The 22,198-nt window shown below is 36.4% G+C and overlaps 1 protein-coding gene and 1 pseudogene across 7 annotated transcripts in view; both read left to right on the forward strand.

Moving 5' to 3' along the window:
- TPK1 (thiamin pyrophosphokinase 1) overlaps nucleotides 1-22,198 on the forward strand; it is a 380,490-nt gene that overhangs the window by 171,571 nt on the left and 186,721 nt on the right. For all 7 annotated transcript variants that reach the window (XM_074378961.1, XM_010340431.3, XM_074378962.1 and 4 more), the window contains one exon: nucleotides 6,736-6,808. In XM_074378961.1, coding sequence (XP_074235062.1) covers nucleotides 6,736-6,808 — 73 coding nt within the window. The remainder of the gene's footprint in view (nucleotides 1-6,735; nucleotides 6,809-22,198) is intronic.
- On the forward strand, nucleotides 6,847-21,442 carry LOC141580013 (elongation factor 1-alpha 1 pseudogene; annotated as a pseudogene).

The following is a 22,198-nucleotide window of genomic DNA, read 5'->3' on the forward strand; positions in this document are numbered from 1 at the left end:
TATGTAAAAGAAAGTACTCAATTTTTTTGCTTTAACATTTATTTCCTTGATGATTAGATTTACCGTGTTTTCCTGTACTTACTGCTAGTGTGAATAGTCTTTGGCACTTTTTCTATTTGGGTCTCTATCCTTTACCACTTTGGGTGCTCTTCATGTGTTGAGGGCAGCAGTTCTTATGGGTTATATATTTTGCATATGTAAAAGTGTTATAATTTGACCGTATCTTTTTTAAATGTATTGTTACATTTTTACATAATCTATCAGCTTATTTATTGTTGTGTTTTCTGTCTTTCCTTAGAATGTCTCTTATCCAAGGCTATAAAAATATTTAAATATCTTTTGACACCATTATTATATTCAGAGACTTATTTATATAAACAGTTGAACTGATTGTGTTTATAAACACAGTGAAAATGTGGTAGCATTTTTATGTATTTTGTGTCACTCTTGTTCCCCCCCACCACCAACTTTATATGAATTTACAGAGAACGTTAGCACAAATCTTTAAATGATTCCTTCCTTCTTTTTTTCAGACTGAATACTACTTTCTGTGTCTATAGTCATGCTCTTCTTCAACAATATTCTGAAATGTTCTTCTCCTAACATAGTATGTCCTAAAGATCCCGTCCTTCCTTCTGGTACCACTAGCACAAATCCTTTTTCTCTTCTGCCTCAAGGAAACCTTTAGAAAATACATAGGCTTACCAAATTAGTAGCAATTAATAAAATCAGCAGGAAAGAGTACATTTATGCAGAGAACTTTCTCTACAGAAAACATTACTGTTCTGTTTCGCAAATTGTATACGTGGGAGGCTGTATACTTAGCCATTAAAGAACAAAGATTGAACTGCCTGGGTTTGAGTTCTGGCTCTACCTCTTATTAGCCTTATAATCTAGGGCAAACTACTTAACTTTACTTGCAGTAATTTTTATTTGAACTGAACAGCTTCAACTGTGCTCACTGTGTGCCAGGCATTTTCTAAGTGCTTTACATGTATTAACTCCTAATCCTCACAAGCACCCTAAATTATCCTCATTTTACACGTGGAGACTATGAGTTTCAGAAAGCTTAATTTGCACAAGCTAGGAAGTGGGGGTAGGGGCAGTTGTCATCATAAGTGCCTAATAAATGTTTCTTTCCTCATTCTTCTTTTCTGTTCCCCTCTCTCCCTTCCTTTCCTTTCCTGGCTTTTCTCTTTCTCCCATTTTCCACCTCCTTCTGTCTCTTCTTTCCCTCCTTCATTCTTCTTCCCTTTTCTCCTTGTTCTTCCTACACCTCTTCTCTCCCTTTCTGACTCTTTTTCACTCTCTTGCTCTTCTTTCTCCTCCTCTACCCCTTTATCTTATTGTATCATTTTTAGCATCAATGTTCTTCATGCTTTGGAACATACCAAGATCAATCAGAGGCAGATCCTGCTTCAGAGGCCTCACTGTCTATTAGAAGCTAAAAGACATAGTATTTGCTTAAAATGAAATGGAAAGTAAGAGATTTTTAGTGCTATTCAAGTTTTAAGGGAACAATAATGTCTTTCCTAGGAGAACAAAACAAAACAAAAAAACACAGCTTTATGGAGGGACAGTCTTCTTCAGTGGTATCAGGAAAGGCCCTGTAAAGGCAGTAGTTATATTCTATATATTTCATTGTATTTACGATATTTTCTAAATTTGTCAGCCTCCCTTTTGATTATTATGTGTGATAGATCTTAAGTTTACTAATTAATTGCAGTACTTTTTGGACTATTATTTTGTTATGAAGTGTCATGAGTGACAAGTATGGTAAGAGTTAAAATGAAAATGTCAAAGGAGTCTGATTGGGCCATTTGTGGAGAGTTTGGGACACCTGTCAGTACTAACAATTCAGTGCCCATAGATTGAAGATAGCAAAGAAAAGATTTATCGGTGTGCCTAAGTCAGCAGTAGGTAGAAACACGGTCAGTGGCTACACAAATCCATATACCTGTAGTCTGTTTCTACGTGTAATCAGTCCCCAAAGAGTTCTGGAAATAATCTTGTATAAACTGTCATTTATATCATAACATAGCTCCTCTACATCTGTCAAGTGTCATCCCCAGTACATACCTCTTCAGAATGCCCAGGCACCATGGCAACAGGCACCTCAGGAAAAGTGAGATGGGCTTTTAATTGCAGCGTCAAAAAGTACATTTCAGCAAGTTTCAAAAACGAGTGCATTATTTGACAAATGTTATAATTATTTTAATCATCTCAGCATGAATGCCAGATGTATTTTTGGCATGGGTCTTCTTAGATATAAACGTCCTGATTCAATTTGAAAGCATACATGTTACAGTGGAGAAAATTATATTAAAAGTTAACCGAAGTAAGGCATCTGCTATCTATACAAGTTTGTTTTCCTGTTAATATTTTCCATTAAAACATACGTGAATTTGCATAAAAGCTTTCTTTCATTATTCACAGTGTAAGATATAGGGAGATCTAATTGTCTTTAGGATGATTTGTCCCTAAGGGGATAGATGTTCAGTTGCCTGCGTGTATCAGCTTTTATTTATTTATTTATTTTTATTTTTTTGTTTCTTAAAAATTTTTATTTACTTAAGTTTTGGGGGGAACAGGTGGTGTTTGGTTACATGAGTAAGTCATTTAATGGTGATTTGTCAGATTCTGATGCACCCATCATCTAAGCAGTGTACAATGAACCCAATTTGTAGTCTTTTATCCCTCACCCCCCACCCATTCCCCCAAGTCCCCAAAATCCATTGACATTCTTATGCCTTTGCATCATCATAGCTTAGATTCCACTTGTGAGTGATAGCATATGATGTTTGGTTTTCCATTTCTGAGTTACTTCATTTAGAACAACAGTCTCCAGTTCTACCCAGGTTGCTGAGAATGCCATTAATTAGTTCCTTTTTATGGCTGAGTAGTATTCACCATAACTTCTTTATTTCCTTTTTATTGTACTGTAAGTTCTGGGGTACATGGGCAGATTTTGCAGGATTGTTGCTTAGGTACACACATGCCATGGTGGTTTTGTTTCCATTCCCCATCACCTACATCAGGCATTTCTCCCAGTGTTATCACTCCCCAACTTCCCTGCCCCCTACTGTCCCTCTCCTTGCCTCCTGTCCCCCAACACCCCAGTGTGTGATGCTCCCCTCCCTGTGCCCATGTGTTCTCATTGTTCAACACCCATCTATGAGAGAGAACATGCAGTATTCAGCTTTCTGTTCTTGTGTCAGTTTGCTGAGAATGGTGTTTTCCAGATTTATCCATGTCCCTACAAAGGACACGACCTCATCGTTTCTTATGGCTACATAGTATTCCGTGGTATGTATGTGCCACATTTTCTTTGTCCAGTCTATCATTGATGGGCATTTGGGTTGGTTCCAGGTCTTCCCTATTGTAAACAGTACCACAATGAACATAGTGCATGTGTCTTTATAATAGAACAATTTATAATCCTTTGGGTATATACCCAGTAATGGGATTGCTGGGTCAAATGGAATTTCTATTTCTAGATCCTTGAGGAACTGCCACACTGTCTTCCACAATTGTTGCACTAATTTACACTCCCACCAACAGTGTAAAAGTGTTCCTGTTTCTCCACATCCTCTCCAGCATCTGTTGTCTCCAGATTTTTTAATGATTGCCATTCTAGCTGGTGTGAGATGGTATCTCAATGTGGTTTTGGTTTGCATTTCTGTAATGACCAGTGATGATGAGCATTTTTTCATTTGTTTGCTGGCCTCATATATGTCTTCTTATGAAAAGTGTCTGTTCATATTGTTTACCCACTTTTGAATGGGCTGTTTTTTTCTTGTAAATCTGCTTTAGTTCTTTGTAGATTCTGGATATTAGCCCTTTGTCAGATGGGTAGACTGCAAACATTTTTTCCTATTCTGTTGGTTGCTGGTTCACTCTAATGATTGTTTCTTTTGCTGTGCAGAAACTCTTAAGTTTAATTAGATCCCATTTGTCTATTTTGGCTTTCGTTGCCAATGCTTCTGGTGTTTTAGTCATGAAGTCCTTGCATATGCCTATATTCTGAATGATATTGCCTAGGTTTTCTTCTGAGGTTTTTATAGTGTTAGGTCTTATGTTTAAATCTTTAATCCATCTGGAGTTAATTTTTGTGTAAGGTGTAAGGAAGTGGTCCAGTTTCAGCTTTCTGCACGTGGCTAGCTAGTTTTCCCAACACCATTTATTTATTGTCAGAATCAATATGCAATTTGAAAACTGCCAAATTGGTTCTAGACATCTGACAGGCTAAAATTTGGAGAGCAGCATAGTTGGTCTTCCCAGGATGTTGCTTGAACCAGCAGAGACCCAGAGTCCTAATTTTAAATGTTGCTTTACTTTTGAAGTAGATTAGATACTGGCTTTATAGACAAAATGCCCTTGACATCTTGGATCTCAGTTCCTCAGAAAGGATAATGAGGATATTAGAAGGATAATTTCCTTTATTCCTTCCAGCCCTAATATTTTGTGATTCGATTATTAATTTGCACACAGTTGAATGGTGATGGGTGGCAACACTGTAAAGAAACTTTGAAAATGAATGAATTTATGCAACAAGAGAAAATAAAGAGAAAAAAAACGTAATAGTATATTTTTGCTCCTACCAGGGGTAAGGTATAAGTTATTTACCTAAATAGATATAAAATGAACTTAAAAGTACTAAGTACATGCAGGGGAAGTTTCCAGGAAGAAAGCTTATGGGAAGATGTTGATTTAAACACCTGGGTACTTATATTTACTTTCCATTTCTACCTTTTTCTGAAATTAGCTGTAGTCTTTTGCATATAGGTGGTGTTCAGTGAATATTTGCAAAATGAATTGACTAATAAAAATATTGTTGGGCGTAGTTCATCCACGCTGAGGAGTTTATGTGGCCCAGATCTTTGTGGTAACTCAAAGAAGAGGTGGCTCAATACAGATCAGTTAGATTAGGTTTGACCTCACACATAATATTTTCAACTGAGTCAAGAATCTTACAAAAAGAAATTGTGCTAAAGGACAAGGTTAGTATTTTTTCCCCTAAATTTTATCTGTTCGTTTTATCCTGAACTCACGCATCAGGTTTTCTGAGAGAGATTTGTCATAACATCAGTCCCCTTTGCCCTAGTTTGTTACTCTGCAATGAGAGCCAGATCTATTTTCCACCGCTGGTAGTTGCTTACCCATCGGTGAAGGATAAGGCAATGTGTGTGTGTGTTTTTAATTTTTCTTATTAAGTAGAATATACAGCCGTGTTTCTCCCCTCCTGGAAGGGTTTCTTTATACATTTTCTGTACCTGAATCCTAACCCCTTTGGTATATATTAGTAAAATGTCTCCAGGAGTCAGATAACCCCATGTTTTATTTATTATGACATAGAGTTTTCTTCAAGTTCTGGGGCTTCACCTTTATTGAAATGTAATACCCAGAAATATAACACTGCAGTCTTCTTTAGCTATGGGCCTATTCATCCGATAACAACAATGTGGCCCCCTTGAGAAGACCTAAGAAGTTTTAGTATTTTGAATCAAAGCAATTAACTAGATAAAAAGTTACAGTTTTAATTCTCATGGCATGTGAAGGGTAGAATATTTTTACAGGAAGTGAAAGCAACCCTTCCCTTCTTTGTATCATATACATTTCTGAGGCTCAGCAGGCTAGGTGGTTCTTCAGGAGTACTGAGAAATTCAGGGACGTTTTATTTCTCTATAATTAGGTGTTTTAAGTGGGAAGAAACTCTACCAGATCATGTAAATATTTTATGTAAAAATAGTAAATGATGGCTTATGTATAATAGATGGAGTAAGGTATGCTTTCTAAAATGACTTAAGAAAAGCATAGCAGGGAAAGAAATAAGGCAATTGTAATAATATCAGAAACCACATCTGGGAATCTCTCCCTATATTTAACAACCTTTACTATTGTAGTATTTCAGACTTATCTAAAAGATTTCTGTTTCTAGACATAATGTCAATAGAATACTTGGAAATGTCTTTGAACTGACTCTTGCTTGGCACAGAATGTCAAAGAATCCTCGTGATCATTTGTTCTATTCATATCTGTTGAAAGTTCTAAACTTGTGTGAGGGTACAGTAATGTAAAAACTTGTATATATGTAGAAGGTAATATGCAAAGGTGATGAATATTTCTGTTAGGATTTTTTAAACCAGTAATCTTTAATTTTTAATCTATTTGTTTAAAAAGAGAAGTATTCTCTGACATTGTGACTGTGTTGATTAATTGGTTGGATACCTGTTGTTTACCTCAGTCACTGAAACCAAGAGTGTATGGTATAACATCCTATGCTCTCTCAAAATAGTTTCTGTGTTTCTGGTTTTGTTCTGAGTACATTACTTCTCTCTTTGGTCCTTATAATCACAGTTTTATTTTTTATTTTTAAAATTAGAGATAGTGTCTTGCTCTGTCACCCAGGCTGCAGTGCACACTGTCATGTATTACTATATCCTCGAACTCCTGGGCTCAAGCAATCCTCCCAGTGCAGCCTCCCAAGTACCTGAGACTACACATGTGTGCCATCATGCTCGGCTAATTTTTCAATTGTTTGGTAGAGATAGGTTCTTGCTGTGTTGCCCAAGCTGGTCTTGAGCTCCTGGCCTCAAGCAGGCCTCAGTCTTCCTGCTTCAACCTCTCAAAGTGTAGGGAATACAGTTGTAAGCCATTACACTTGGCCACAGTTTTAAAGTTTCAAAAGTAAATGGAAATAACTAGTTGACTTACTTGGTTTACTGTTTCTTTCAGCTTTTTGCCTGAATTCATCAGTGGAGACTTTGATTCTATTAGGCCTGAAGTGAGAGAATACTACGCTACTAAGGTAAATTATAAACACTATTTTGTTCAAGATCTTTCTCATATGGTTGCTTTCTCTATGTTGTTTCCCGTTTTCATGGTGTATAGGAAGAGATTGATAAACTCATTAGTTGGTTACTTTTTATACCTTTTTTATTATAGCAATTGTAATATCCATTCAAAATGGAAACTTATGCTTTTTCGGAATGGGTTTGCTGCCAGAACACAGGTGTCATGAAAACTACTCCTAAAAGCCAAAATGGGAAAGGAAAAGGCTCATGTCAGCATTGTTATCATTGGTCACGTAGATTCGGGCACATCCACCACTACTAGCCACCTGATATATAAATGTGGTGGCATTGACAAAAGAACCATTGAACATTTTGAGAAGGAGGCTGCTAAGATGGGAAAGGGCTCCTTCAAGTATGCCTGGGTCTTGGATAAACTGATAGCTGAGCGTGAACTTGGGATCACCATTGGTATCTCCTTGTGGAAATTTGAGACCAGCAAGTACTACGTGACTATCATCGATGCCCCAGGACACAGAGACTTCATCAAAAACGTGATTACAGGGACATCTCAGGCTGACTGTGCTGTCCTGATTGTTGCTGCTGGTGTTGGTGAATTTGAAGCCGGTGTCTCCAAGAATGGGCAGACCCGAGAGCATGCCCTTCTGGCTTACACACTGGGTGTGAAGCAACTAATTGTTGGTGTTAACAAAATGGATTCCACTGAGTCACCCCACAGCCAGAAGAGACATGAGGAAATCGTTAAGGAAGTCAGCATTTACATTAAGAAAACTGGCTACAACCCCGACACAATAGCATTTGTGCCAATTTCTGGTTGGAATGGTGACAACATGCTGGAGCCAAGTGCTAACATACCTTGGTTGAAAGGATAGAAAGTCAGCAGTAAGGATGGCAGTGCCAGTGGAACCTGCTGCTTGAGGCTCTGGATTGCAGCCTACCACTGACTAGTCCAACTGACAAGCCCTTGCACCTGCCTCTCCCGGATGTCTATAAAATTGGTGGTAGTGGTACTGTTCCTGTTGGCCAAGTGGAGACTGGTATTTTCAAACCTGGTATGGTGGTCAGTCACCTTTGCTCCAGTCGACATTACAACTGAAGTAAAATCTGCCGAAATGTATCTTGAAGCTTTGAGTAAAGCTCTTCCTGGGGACAGTGTGGGCTTCAATGTTGAGAATGTGTCTGTCAAGGATGTTTGTTGTGGCAGTGTTGCTGGTGACAGCAAGAACGACCCACCAATGGAAGCAGCTGATTTCACTGCTCAGGTGATTACCCTGAACCATCCAGGCCAAATCAGCACTGGCTCTGTCCCTGTACTGGATTGCCACAGGGCTCACGTTGCATGCAAGGTTGCTGAGCTGAAGGAAAACATTGATCACCCTTCTGGTAAAAAGCTAGAAGATGGCCCTAAATTCTTGAAGTCTAATGATGTTGCCATCGTTGAGATGGTTCCTGGCAAGCTCATGTATGTTGAGAGCTTCTGAGACCCTCCACCTCTGGGTCGCTGTGCTGTTCATGATATGAGACAGACAGTTGCGGTGGGTATCATCAAAGCAGTGAACAAGAAGGCTGCTGGAGCTGGCAAGGTCACCAACTCTCCCCAGAAAACTCAGAAGGCAAAATGAATATATCCCCTAATACCTGCCACCTCGGTCTTAATCAGTGGTGGAAGTACAGTCTCAGAACTGTTTGTTTCAATTGGCCATTTAAGTTTAGTAGTAAAAGACTGGTGAGTGATAACACTGCATTCAGAAGGAAAAGAGAATGTTTTGTGGACCACTATGGTTTTCTTTTTTGAATGTGGCAATTTTAAGTTAATGGTTTTTAAAATCAGTACTTTTTAATGGAAACAACCTAACTAAATTATTTGTCACAGAATTTTGAGAACATTTAAAAAGTTTAATAAGAAAAAAAAAAGGAAACTTACAAAGTGACAAGTTGCAACACAATCTTTGGGAAATTTTATCACCACCATATAAAAATTAATCTTTTAAACATATATATTTAAAAAGCTTATAATTTATATATGCTCATTTAATAATACACAATTGTTGCCTATATCCTCATTATTATATATTTCTCATGGATCATTTTAACTTCATTTAATGGATGTACCTCATTTCACTTAGCCAATTCCAAATTAATGTACATTTCAGGTGTGCATTTTTTTTTGCTTTGTAAACTCTGCTAAAATCATCTTTGTAAATGAATTTTTGTAAAAATGCATAATTGTATATTCATAGGAATTTTGAACCAACATTTTTCTTTGACATTTAGTTTTTTTGAAATTACTGTTTTGAATAAAACCGTTTGCTACAACTTGAGATTGATAATATCTTTTTAAAAGGTGTTAATTTTCTCAATATTTTGCAAATCTTTCAAAGATCTTTGCCATGTAAGAACATATAAATTATCTAATTGAGAATTATGTAAGTCACGTGGGAGTGTATTAAAGTAACCAATAATTCAAGGTCTCAGTGGTTTTAAAAGACAATGAAGAGTTTTTCAAATAAAATTTATAGCATTAGTAATTCTTCTAGGCCACTACACCATCATCTCTGTTTAATTCTAAACTGGCATTAGCAAAGTACACATTTTTTTAAAAAACAAACATTGGGTATTGAAATCACAAAACTTTAAATTCTTCATGAGGCTTGGGGAGAGATAATTCAAAAAGAAGAGAAGAAACCTTTCTCAGAAAGGAAGGAGGGAAGAAAAAAGAAAATGTAAAGAAAGAGGAAAAAGGAAACATGATTCTAGGTGGGAAAACAAAGGTGTTATACTTAAAGTATGGCTTGTTATGATATGGAAATTCTGGGGCTGGCAGTGAATGCAGGTCTCCGCACATTCCGTCTGCCCACCAGCTGATCAGACTTTCCCTTAGCAAACGAAGACTGTTCCCAAGTCAGTGTTTGATATTCATGCTCAATTACTTTAACATTGGCATGTTCCTACTCATTCCCCACAGTCTCACTTCTCATTAACTCCATACCTCAACCTCGTTGGGATGGAAAGCCACAGCTTTGCTTACAATGCAGAGTTTTACAAATGCATAGATATTAATCATATTTTCAGGAGCAGACGAAACAGCGAGAGAGGCAGGGACAAGCAGACCCAAAAACAAGTTGAAGATCTGGTCAGGTGTGACTCCTCTCCTCCTCCTCTAATACTGCTGGCTTGCCAAAGTCAGAAGCACTGGCCTGATCACCCCTGTCCAAGATAAGGAAATAGGGGAAGCAGCCTGTTTATTTCTATAGGCAGTAAAACGAGGGTCAAGGATAGAGGAAAATTTTAAGTTAATGCCCCTTGATGAATTTCTTTTACATTTCCTGCTTCACTTTATTTTAACCTTAAAAACTAAATTGTATTTGTTAAGGTTTAGTTTGTAAAGTAAGATTTAGCTCAGTCTTCTAATCTTGAACTGCATAGTTCTAGGTTCATCAGTACAGTCCATTTTATTCATGTGTCAATGAGTATTGAACTCACTGCTTTGAACTTTTATGCCAAGTTCCTAGAGGGCACAGATGATGCCTTTTATATAGTTAATGTGTCCTGCAGAGCACATGGTCAGTGTTTGGCTTCCGTTTTAATAATGACGATAATTACAACAAGTTAATGCAACATTACACACGATTCATATAAGCCATTATCTCCAACTTAAACAGCCTTCACACTGCTCTTTCACAACTGAAAGGTAGTTATCTTCATTTTCAAATATATTCCCTCACTACCTGATCTGGGTTTGCAGTGAAGGTGAAACTGGGGATGTAATACAATGAAGAAATTTAAAATGCCAAAACTTTGTTAAAATCAAAAAGTGGATTGTGTAGCCAACATTTATTCATACAAAGTGTTGAGCCTGACAGCTGGTATACAGTCCTTAATTTACCCGATGAAGTTCTCGTTTTCAGGTAGCTACAACGTCTTGGTGCTTTCCCTTTTGCCTGTTTGAGTTCCTCTCTGCCTGGTTCACTACTGTTAACTCAGAATGAGGAATATCTTACTGATTTTCCTCTTGATATTTTATTTTTCATTTTTCTGGGTCAGTCAATGCTTCTTTGATTTAAAGCTAAAATCACCTGCTTCAGTCTTCTTAATTATTCCATCTATTATGCTTACCACCAGGTTAATTTTCTGAGAACTTTAGAAGAAGTTAGGCTCTCTCATCTAAGTCCTGATATTCTTTCATTACTATATTCTGTGGAGTCTTCAATGGATTTAGGAAAGGGAACTTTAAACACGTTTCCTTCATATTTAGGGGGTTAAGGAACTAGGTGCAGGATTCACCTAATGCATTAAAAAAATTACAGAATAACAAGGGTTTTCCATAAATGTAGGTATAGGATAGTTAAAATATGTAAATATAATAATAAAAATATGAACTAAAGTCAACCCTTGGTATCCAAGGATTCATCCCACAGGGGATGGGGTACCCTGGGATATGCAAGACCTACTAAGGGACTTAAGCATCTTCAGATTTTGGTGTTCTCTACAGTCCTGGAGCCAATTCCCTGTAGATATGAAGAGCCTACTATAATTTAAAATAGAATAAATTAAACAATATTCTTTATCCCAGTTTTTTGATGAGGGAACTGAGGCTTAGAAAGCTAAGCAACTTCCACAGAATGGTAGAGCTAGTGAGAGACAGCTTTAGGATCAGTGCCCAAGTTTTCTATAAAATGAATGTTATTAGAACTGGGACTGGGTCACTGCTACTGATTCTCAACAGGTAACGCCTTTGGCCTATAGAGTAAGACAGTTGTTCCTTGCACTGGATATGTAGCATCCCTGGGGATGAGTGCCACTATCACTATCAATGAGATAATAGTCAGTGACAGTATCAAATACTTTACATTATGTTTCCAGCATGTCCCTCTAAACCTTTCATTTTGAGGGAACAAGGGTACAGGTGCAATAGTTAGAGCAGACCATGAATGACCAAAATCTTATAAACGGATAAATTCTTAAATTACCTATTAATAAAAGCTACTTATAAGATACTGGATTGAGCCAAGATAGAACACTGAAGAATCAGAGTGATTTGGTCATAGGAAATGAGCAAGGGTATAGGCAAGTTTTTACTATGTCTTTCTTTGCGCTACCAGTTAGTATTTTGGCATTCCAGCAAGTGTTGCTGTCACACAAGGCCATGTTCCAGAGGGTATGCTGAAAACAACCCTAGTCATAAGTCAGGAATAGGACTCTAGGTCCAAGTTGTGATTTTATCTTCTCTGTTAATCCTTCCAAGTCCTAGAAGAACATAGCATCAAGAATATTGCAACAACGTTCCCAAAGACTCATTATAGCTGTATTTATGAAGGCAAGCTTGATTAAGGAAATACATTGAACCCTTGTATATATGGTGAAGGCTAGCAGAAAGGGTGAGTCAATGCTGAACCACAGATACTCTGTTGCAGAGATAGTAAGATAATTCCAGGTCCCCAGGTAATTCCAGCACTGTAAACTGGAGGAGTGGAGAAAGAAATGTAGGCAGATTTTTTTGTCTCCTGTCTTTCATTGTATTGTTCTTCCTCTTGGGAAAGATAAGAGTTTTTAAAAGCAAATTGCATGAAATATTGACAACTATATCTCATTAAACCAATATTTTTGATAGTATTTTCCCATTGTCATTGAATACTTATATGACCATACCCACATTTTTTAGGAACAGGGGGAATATATCTAATCTTTAAAAACCAAGGCTCCCTTTTATAAATATAAAATGCTATAAATATTATATGCAGTAGCAGAAAATGTCTCATCATTTTACATTTTATCATAATGGCTATTTCCTGTATAAATGTGTTTCAGTTACATTTTAGGGAATTGGGGTTTAAAGACAACTTTCTCAGTCAGAATAATTGGAAATTGTCATCTGTTTGACATTTGAATAGAATGTCTGAATTTTGATAAACGGATTACTGATGATATGCAGAAAATGCTTGTATTTTAATTCCAATTTAAAGAGGACACTGATTCTCAGATAGTGGGGAGGGCGCGTTATCGGGTGGAGGGTATAGTAAAGTGTGGATATCAAGTAATACTTAATCTTGGCTATTAGGAGTGTACATTTAATTTTTTTAGGCTTTTATAAGTAATAAAGTAATTTTTTTCTTGAACTAAGTGAAAATTACATTTGTGTTTTTAGTTTACATATGTGAAAGTTGAAAGTCGTACCACCACATTGTGAAACTAAATCATGGTTTTACCTCCCTTTCTCATGTGTTTGCAGTAATGATCTAATAATGGCATACATGTAAACTTCTCTGGAAATACTAAAGCACTGTTTTAATATAAGCTGGTAGTATTTTATTTTACTTTGTAAAATTGTTTGCTTAAGACCTTTTTAATATTTTATTGTTTCTCAGTAACACTGTTTTTAAAAAAATATTTCCAAACAGTTCATCTTTGTAAGTGCGTAGATATAATTCATAATCAGAATTGCTTAGGATATCCTTTTGAATTTGATAAGGCCTCAGGTTTGATTCTATTTACATTTCACAGAATCTTCAGTTAAAAACATCTCCATTGATCCACTTGATATGAATCTTACTATTTTCTACTCTTAGCTACATCTGTTTTTCAGTTCTTCTCAGCCACATGCCAACAACTTTTAGATGAAAAATTAATTAATTGAAAGAAAATGACAAACGGCACTGTTAGAAATTGTGAACAGTTAGGAAGTTTGACTATTATGCCAAACAGAGGAAACTATACAAAATATATAAAGCTCAACTCAATTTTTTGATATATTTCTTTTAAAATGTAAACAAAATGAAACAAAACCTGGAGTGTAATAAATTTTCAGGCCTAAGCATGAAGTCTAATTAACATATGCTGAGATATAAAGGCTTTGCTAAGGGAATTACAGACAGGCAGTTTCCCTTGACAACTGAGTGACAGGATCTTCACTTTATATTCCTTAAACTGGCTGTCTAACCCTTATTAGCATCTCACCAAGGGAATGATGAGACTGCCAGGGGAACATTATGTGAAACTATCTCTTGAATATGCCCTGATTCTTATGCCTGCCTCAGTCATAGTCCTTTCAAATTGACTTTATTGCCTTCTATGTTTTTTGAAGCTTGTTTTGTTTGAATTTGTTTAACGTACTTAAGGCTTTCAGAAAGGGCTAGACTTTGCCCTTTACATTTAAGAACTCCCAAGTGAGGCACATAGGACTCCCAGGGGCACCTGCCTGCCTCTCCTCATTCGTCTGATGCTACACTCTGTGTTCCCTAGGGCCTCTGTGACTCTCTTCTTTCATTTTTCTAACTCATGGGGTTCTTCCTCCTCCTAAACCAACTATGACAACCTAAAAAAAAAATTAAATATTTTAGTGCTTAAAATATGCCAGATATTTGTATATACACTTCAATTTATGAATTCAAGTTCCCCATCTGGAAGTGGTGGTTACTCTCTTGTTTGTAGTTTCTTGCAGAGTTTGAGATAAACAATTCTACCATCATTTCCCTCCTTTTCACTGTTAACATGTGAATTTCTGGAACCTGAAGTCTATGGTCATTCATCCTGGTATCCCTAGTGATTAGTAGGTTCAGATTGAATTTTATATGAAGCAGGCATCTATTCCTTTTCGAACTAGAACAGCAAAGCACTGGTCCTGCTTTGCTTCATATAAAAAAGATATCTGTGATCAAATGATTTTGCGAAATTTGCCATTGTGTATGCCATTTTGGAAACCCACTGTGCATGTATGTAAGTCTATCAAAAATCTAATTTTCCCTTAATATTTCTCAAAGGCATTTGGCCCCAGAACATTTACTCTTTACCCAGCAACACCTGTTTTAAAATATTGGTTTTCAACTAGGCTAAAATGTATTTAGATTCTTATGAGCTCCTTTCACTTCTTCAGAAACTTTTCAAGGAAAGTCATCCATGAAAAAAAAAAGCTAATCAGCACACCCTTGAAAATAACAAAAAGGGGGGATTTTCAGGGCAGTGAAAAATATGCTCTATGATATTGCAGTGGTGGATGCATGTCACTATACATTTGTCCAAGTCTCTAAAAGTTGCAACTCCATGAGTGAACCCTAGTGTAAACTGTGGACTTCGGGTGACTGTGATGTGTTGGTACAGGTTCATCAACTGTAATAAATGTACTGCTGGGGTGCAGGATGTTGTTGACAGGGGAGGCTTTGCATGTACAGGGGGAAGGGATATATGGGATATCTCTGTACCTTCCTCTCTATTTTGCTGTGAACCTACTATAAAAAAAAATAGGTCCTAAGGAAAAAAAGAAGATTAGCAAAGGTGCTCTTAGGACAATAAATCAACTATGACAAAATAATAACCAAGTATGTTTAATGCTTAAAATATGCCAGATGTTTTTATACACACTCTCATTTATGAATTCATTTAACCCTTGACAAACTTTATTGTGTTAGAACTATTGTTACTCACATTTTACAGATAAATGGAGGGACAAAGAGACTGAATGACTTGTTTAAGGTTACATGGCTAGGAAGTGGCAGAAGTGGGATTCAAACAGCAGTCTACCCGCAGAAGTCAGGCTGTTTTCTATACACCGTACTGAGGCAGGAGAATAGGGTCTGGAGGCATGGAACCTAAGGCTAATTCATGCTGACTTCCTAGAACTAAATCAAAAGGAAAACCCCAACTTTTCACACATAAGAAACGAAAGGGTTGGAGGCTACTCTCTTTGGAACCTGCCCCCCACCCCATTTTTTGAGCAGCAGATGGAAAATTGAAAGAACCTCTGATTGGCTGCAGAATCAACCAATCAGACGTTTGCATAGGAGTGTAACTTTGTAACTTTTCTGCAACCAATCAGATGTTTGCATAGCAGTGTAACTTTGTAACTTTGCTTTAGCTTCTGATCCGCTCTCTTCTGCAACCAGTCAGACTGATTCCAGGCCAAATCTTTGTTTGCATGGAAGTGGAACTTTGTAACTTCACTTTAGCCTCTGATGGTTGCTTTCTACAACCAATAAGACATTTGCGTAGGGTGTAACCTTTGAAACTTCACTTCAACCTCTGATTGGTTCCCTTCTGCAACCACTTAGATTGACTGTGGGCCACTACGTTTGTATGGGGTGTACACCAAGTGGCCAATGGGAAACCTCTAGAGGGTATTTAAAACCCAGATAATTCTGTAATTGGGCTCTTGATAATGTTTCTGTGTGCATCCAGACTCAGAAATCTGTTCTTGGTCTGGGTATCATCCCTTTAAAACCACTATGAATATGTCAAAGGAGTAATTAGCCCTCCACCAGGGCTTTTCACCAAGTCTCTCCCGAAAGTATGTGGAGCTGCTGAGCATAGGGGCTGAGGGCTGGCACAGTGGCTCATTCCTATAATCCCAGCACTTTGGGAGGCCGGAGTGGGTGGATCACAAGGTCAGGAGATGGAGGCCATCCTGGCTAACACAGCGAAACCCCATCTCTAATAACAATATGAAAAATTAGCTGGGCCTGGTGACACACGTCTGTAGACCCAGCTACTCAGTTGGCTGAGGCAGGAGAATCACTTGGACCTGGTAGGCAGAGGTTGCCACTGCACTCCAGTGACAGAGCAAGGCTCTGTCTCAAAAAAAAAAAACAAACAAACAAACCTTATTTAAGCATCCTCATTGTGGAAGAATTTCTTTACCTGTTTGTTTTGGGGTTCCTAAAGACCACTCCAGGTTTGGTGATTCACAGAGAGGACTTAACATGTAGTTGTGTTCAGGGCCATGATTTATAACAGCTAAAAGGTGCAGAGTAGAATCAGCAAAGGGAGAAGATGCATGGAGCATAGCCCTGAGAAGACCAGTCACCAGTTCCAGTGCTTAGTGGAGTCACACTGGATATGCTTAGTTGAATTGTGACATCTGTGAGGTGTTGTCACTGGGAAGTTCATTCGAGACACAGTGCCCAAAATTTCACTAAGGAATGGTTATGTAGGCAGCCACAGTTTCTGCATGGCACATACCAAAAATTTAGAGGATTTTTCAGAAGGAAAGAAAGCAGGTGCTCAGTGTAAATCATGTTATACGAGCAGCCTACACACGGTGAGCCACTGTTATTTAGAGAAAGTTTTCTATCAGTGTAGGGTTGGGCATGGTGGCTCATGCCTGTAATCCCAGCCCTTTGGGAGACTGAGGAGGGAGGATCTCTTGAGGTCAGGTGTTTGAGACCAGCCAACATGGTGAAACCCCATCTCTACTAAAAATACAAAAAAATTGGCCAGGCATAGTGGCACACACTTGTGATCCCAGCTAATCAGGAGGCTGAGGTATGAGAATCCGAGACAGAGGTTGCAGTGAGCCGAGATTGTGTCACTGCACTCCAGCCTGGGAGACAGAATGAGACTCTTTCTCAAAGTTTTCTTTCAGTGTAGGAACTATATACCATCCAAGTTTCCTCATGTCAGCCAAAGGCCAATCTTGCAAGCAGGCCATTTTAAAGATAGCAGTCTCAACAAGCCTGCTATGCTAAGTTTTCCTTGTACCCTCTTTCACCCAGAAGTCTGGCTTGGGTTTTAGGAAGAAAGCCATCATTTAAAACCCTACTCTGTTCTAAAAAGACATTCAATTTCTATTAACAGAAGGGGTGACTTTCTTGTTTGAAACACTATAGCTTTCATTCAATGCCTTGTTGAAAGAAAAGGTTACTTTACACCACATAGGACAAATAAAGATTATGCTAGATTAGAATGTCTCTTTAAGTTTGGGAAAGAATGGAGAATTGCTACAAGGTTAAATTGCATTTCTTCTTTTCCCTTATACACCATCTAGATACCAGAAAGAGAATACTAGATTATATTAGGCAGGCTGTTACTTAGAGTTTCTAAGAGTTGAATCATGTGACATTCTTGCTGAAGAAATCATTCCTTGTAGGCTATTTGATGATTTTTAAGAAAACACCTTTTTAGTTTGAAAAGTATAAATGTTTCTAGAAGCTTGGTAAATAAAAGGAACAGTCTGCCACAGTACACTTTATACAATGAAGAAGAAAATGAGAATTAGTTATTCTGTGATTATATCTCTGCAGGGAAAAAGATGATGTTTATACCTGTATCAACGAACAGAGATCTTGTAGATTTCAGTTAGCTTTATGGTACTATTCCCCTTAGCAAATTTGAGAACAAGTCTGAGCTAATTTTAGATCTGTGTCTTTGGTTATTCGGAGTATCTGTCATTTTGCTGTATGCCTGCTGTGTCCTTAATCTGGCAGGCAGTTTTTAATTACAGAGTTCCAGTCAATTCCATTTAATGAATGATTATGGACTCTTACTATTAAAACTTGAATATATTCAGTTTCTCCAAGACTCTTGAAAATACCCACCCCCCCCCAAATATTTTTAAATGTGTAACTTGCATACTGATGAGAAGAAAGGCAATGTCAGCAATGAATAGGGGAACATAAAGGAGCTAACATGTTAAAACTCAGTAAAACTTTTACCATTGTTTTTTTGTTAAAGACATTCCATGTCAATATGCCAATATGAAGGTACAGGAAATCATACTTCATGTTTTCAGAGCCAACTTTAAAAATGGTCTTTGATATCTTCTCACCTCATTTACTTTACCTTATTGATTGATAACTAATTTTTTCTCTGAGCATGTTCATTTCTTTTCATACTCTCCATTGGCCACTCAGCCCTCAACTGAAAGAACCACTTCCCATACCTGCTGCACGCTCCAGAATTATCGTAACTTTCTCTTTCCTTCTCCTCCAATGGACATCATCGTTTCCTCAATGAAACTGATTTCTGTTTCCTATTAAGGAACAAGAAAATCAATTAAGTTAATTAACAGCAGGAAATCCTTGATGAATTGTGTCTCCTAAGATTATATTTTAAAAGGATGAAGTGTTTATGTGTATATATTACTAATAGGAGTACGTATTTTTACAACTTTCCTAGAAAGTACTTTGGCATCAAATATTAAGGAATCTGAAAATGCTCTCATAATTTTCCCAGTGATTTTATTTCTAGAATTCAAGTCTAAAAAAAAAAAACCAGAACCAAACATGTATACACAGAGATGTTGATTATAATGGTATGTTTAAAAGAAAAAGTCAACCCATGTCATAAATATATGAATAAACATAATGATAATATAATGAGTTGAGGAAGAAGGAAAAATGAATAGATAAGCATTCATTGCCCGTTTTCAGGATGCTGGAAAAACCATGAAGAATTCTAAGTCTTCGGAAGTAGCATGGTCATGCAGGGTCATCATGTCTGCCTAACAGCTAATGGATGTTCAGGTGTTTAAAACTAGAGAATAATAACTAAATAAATGTTTCTATAAATTATAAAGGCATTTTTTGCTTAATTTTGCCCAAATATCAAAAGTTTAATTAAGCAGAGTATTAAGCAAGGTACAAAGCATGATAGGTTCCGATCCCACATGGTGTTCTTATCGATTGTGTGACCTTGGACAAGTTATTTAATCTCTGGGAACTACAGTCTGCATATTTTAAAGTGTGAGAATTACACTTACCTTATAAGGTCATTATGGGGATTCAGGAATGTAATTCATGTAAAGTGGTTCATATCTCATATAATAACTAAATGTACTCAAATGTTCTTATTAATGAAACTCATTTAGTGAGGAAGACGGTTAATTGTCAATAGACCACAACCTTTAAGATTGGGTACTTTAAAGGTTATCTCATTTTATCAGATAATTAGGCTACATTTTGTTGGAGAATTTTAGTTTATTGAAAAAAATCTTAGATTTTATTAACTATATACATTGTATTTAATTATGTTAGATAAGGGTCTATATGCAAGTCACTGGAAATAAATTTTTTAAATTGATGTGCATGATACCTGGGAGGAAATAGCACTTATTAGTTCCTAACCTTATAAACTCAGTCCATAAAGTTACAGTAGATGTCTCAGAGCCCCATAAAATCTTTCAGGATAATTTGCCCAAGTGTTTTCTGTCCTGAGTAAATGGATGGGTACTAAATTATGACTTGACCTAAAATGAATAAGCTAATAGCAAACTTGGGAATGTTTTCACCAGACTTAACTCCTTGCCTCTTTGTTTTATGAAGCCAAGTCTCTCTGAATATAGTGCATGAAATAATTAATATGCTATTACATTTTTTAAAGGATCTGTTTTCTTTCCCATTAAAGAATTTTAGAAGAGTCAGCATAGTATAATCTGATAGGTTTTATGTGTGTAAAATGTAAAAATTCATTAATCTATCTTAGTTAAATTATTGGCAAACAGTAAATTACGTAATTGAGAATGACAGTCTAATGGCTTTTCCATTGGTCTTTTGAAATTAGGTTGATTATTGACACTCATTGCCTTGTAATAATTTGTTTCCCTTGTCAGTAAATTAAAAAAAAAATAGTTTGCAAGTATTGACATGAAGTTCTTTGGAGAATATTAATATTCTAGTAAACTTGAGGTGGTCTGCCTGTGTCACCTGCTGTTATTAAAGATTCTTCCCAGGTTCTGAGGTGAGCATTTGATATGTATTCATCACTATGCATCATCTCATTTAATCTTAACAGCAATTTTGATTTCTATATTAGTTTTATTACAGATGGAGCTGTGAGGTTCAGAGAGATTATTTTTTTAATCTAAACCTTTTTCCTCATATTAAATTTCTTATTGTTTGAACCATCTTTCTTTTTTAAAAATGCCTACATATACCACACTCAACATAAACCTATCCCTTTTAGATGATTTGTGATTTTATTGTGATTGGGACCATATATTATGAGCATATATTTTGTTTGCCATAGCTCTAGATGTTGGCAGTATGGAAAATTGAGCTGAACCCTGATCATTCCAGGGTATGTTCTGAAAACTGTTTACTGTTAATTTTTTGCTAAGTTCCTAATACCAGTTTTTTTCCTTGCCATTTGTTTTTTAATTAAAAAATAAGTTAAAAATTATTCAAACATATTCTGAATTTTTTTCTGTAGTACTTTATACTGCTGCACTTGTTAACCTCAGTGAGCATGTATATTTCAATTTTCCTTACTGGATGTTAGTTTTGTTAACGTTGATGTATTTTAAATTTAATTGCATATGAAATGCTAATTTTTTGTTATTTTAAGAATCTGCATTGTGTCCAAATAGAAAAGAGTTATTTAATTTCCTCAAGGCAGCATTATATAATGAGTAAAAAATAACAATGTTTCTTCTCTGTGTGAGACTCATTTTCTGGTTTATATGAGTTTATATTCATGAGAAAAATACCATTATTTTTATGAGGAAATAAATGGATTTTAATTCAACCGTCATTTGTCTAGCCACTAAGCATCTATTGACTTACTGATATGTGTCCATACTGTCCTAGTGACTGAGAGTGCAGACGTCAATTTCCCTGTATTCAGGGAGTGCTGTTTACTCTTCCTCCCTGAAGATCCTGTTTTCCCCCAAATAGTAGATAAGATTTGCCAGACAAGAATTTTTGCCTGTGTATGTATGAGTTTGTGTTGTACCACTTTTATTTGCTCCATGCGTATCTCTCTGTAACAGTGTTTCAGTTTTAGTAAGTTTTTTGCCTCTTTCTTCAGTTCCCTCAAACCTGATGAATGATCATATTGACAATAAGGATTAAATTACCTTATTTGTAACATTCTGCACGTTTAATATTTGCTTTCAAATTTTGTTTTTGTAGACCTTAGGGCATTCACTATTTTAATGTGAACTCATCATATTTCCTTTATCATTGTGAATTATTTCCATTTGTTATCGTTGAACTTGTTATTTGGCTTGTTATATCTTTTCAATTCAGTTTTTTATTATTTTTCTTATTATTACAGCCAAGTATAATGGAAGATATCTTTATAATGTATTATTTATTAAAACTTTTTAACAGGTCTCTAGTTTCATATTTAAGTCAAATGAAAGTTTAAGTAAAATTTACATGTGAAAGAAAATTTATTTCTGTATAAGCAGGTTGTTCCCAAATTCTGTCTTTTCCATGATGCATATATGTGTGTGCGCACACGTGTGTACTTATAAAATTTACAAATTTGGTGCCTATTTTACTTAATTTACAGTTGTTTCTGGCTAATTTTCAATTATGCTCTGGGACCATTTAGGTAATACCAAGGATAAAATGTTTGCTAAGGTATTAATTCTCTGTGCTTTATGGTAAAATTACATATGTCAGCATAAACTCTTATCTTGTGCTGAAATGGCTGAAGAAGGTAGAACACAATTATAATGACAATACTTGATTAGCATACATTTATTACCCAACCTGATAACGAGTTTGCTAATACCAGGCCAACATATCATGTCTTTAGGGACCATGGCCTTACCAATCTGTAGGTCAATACACTTTTCAGTTTATCTTCCCTTGGCCTCTCAATGTACATAATCTTTAAAGTTTTGGATGTTAAATTCCTAGATCCTGATCTGGGCAGGACAGGCACAAACCTAA

Source organism: Saimiri boliviensis, chromosome 10, assembly GCF_048565385.1.
Source record: "Saimiri boliviensis isolate mSaiBol1 chromosome 10, mSaiBol1.pri, whole genome shotgun sequence".
In the NCBI taxonomy this organism is placed as follows: Eukaryota; Metazoa; Chordata; class Mammalia; order Primates; family Cebidae; genus Saimiri; species Saimiri boliviensis.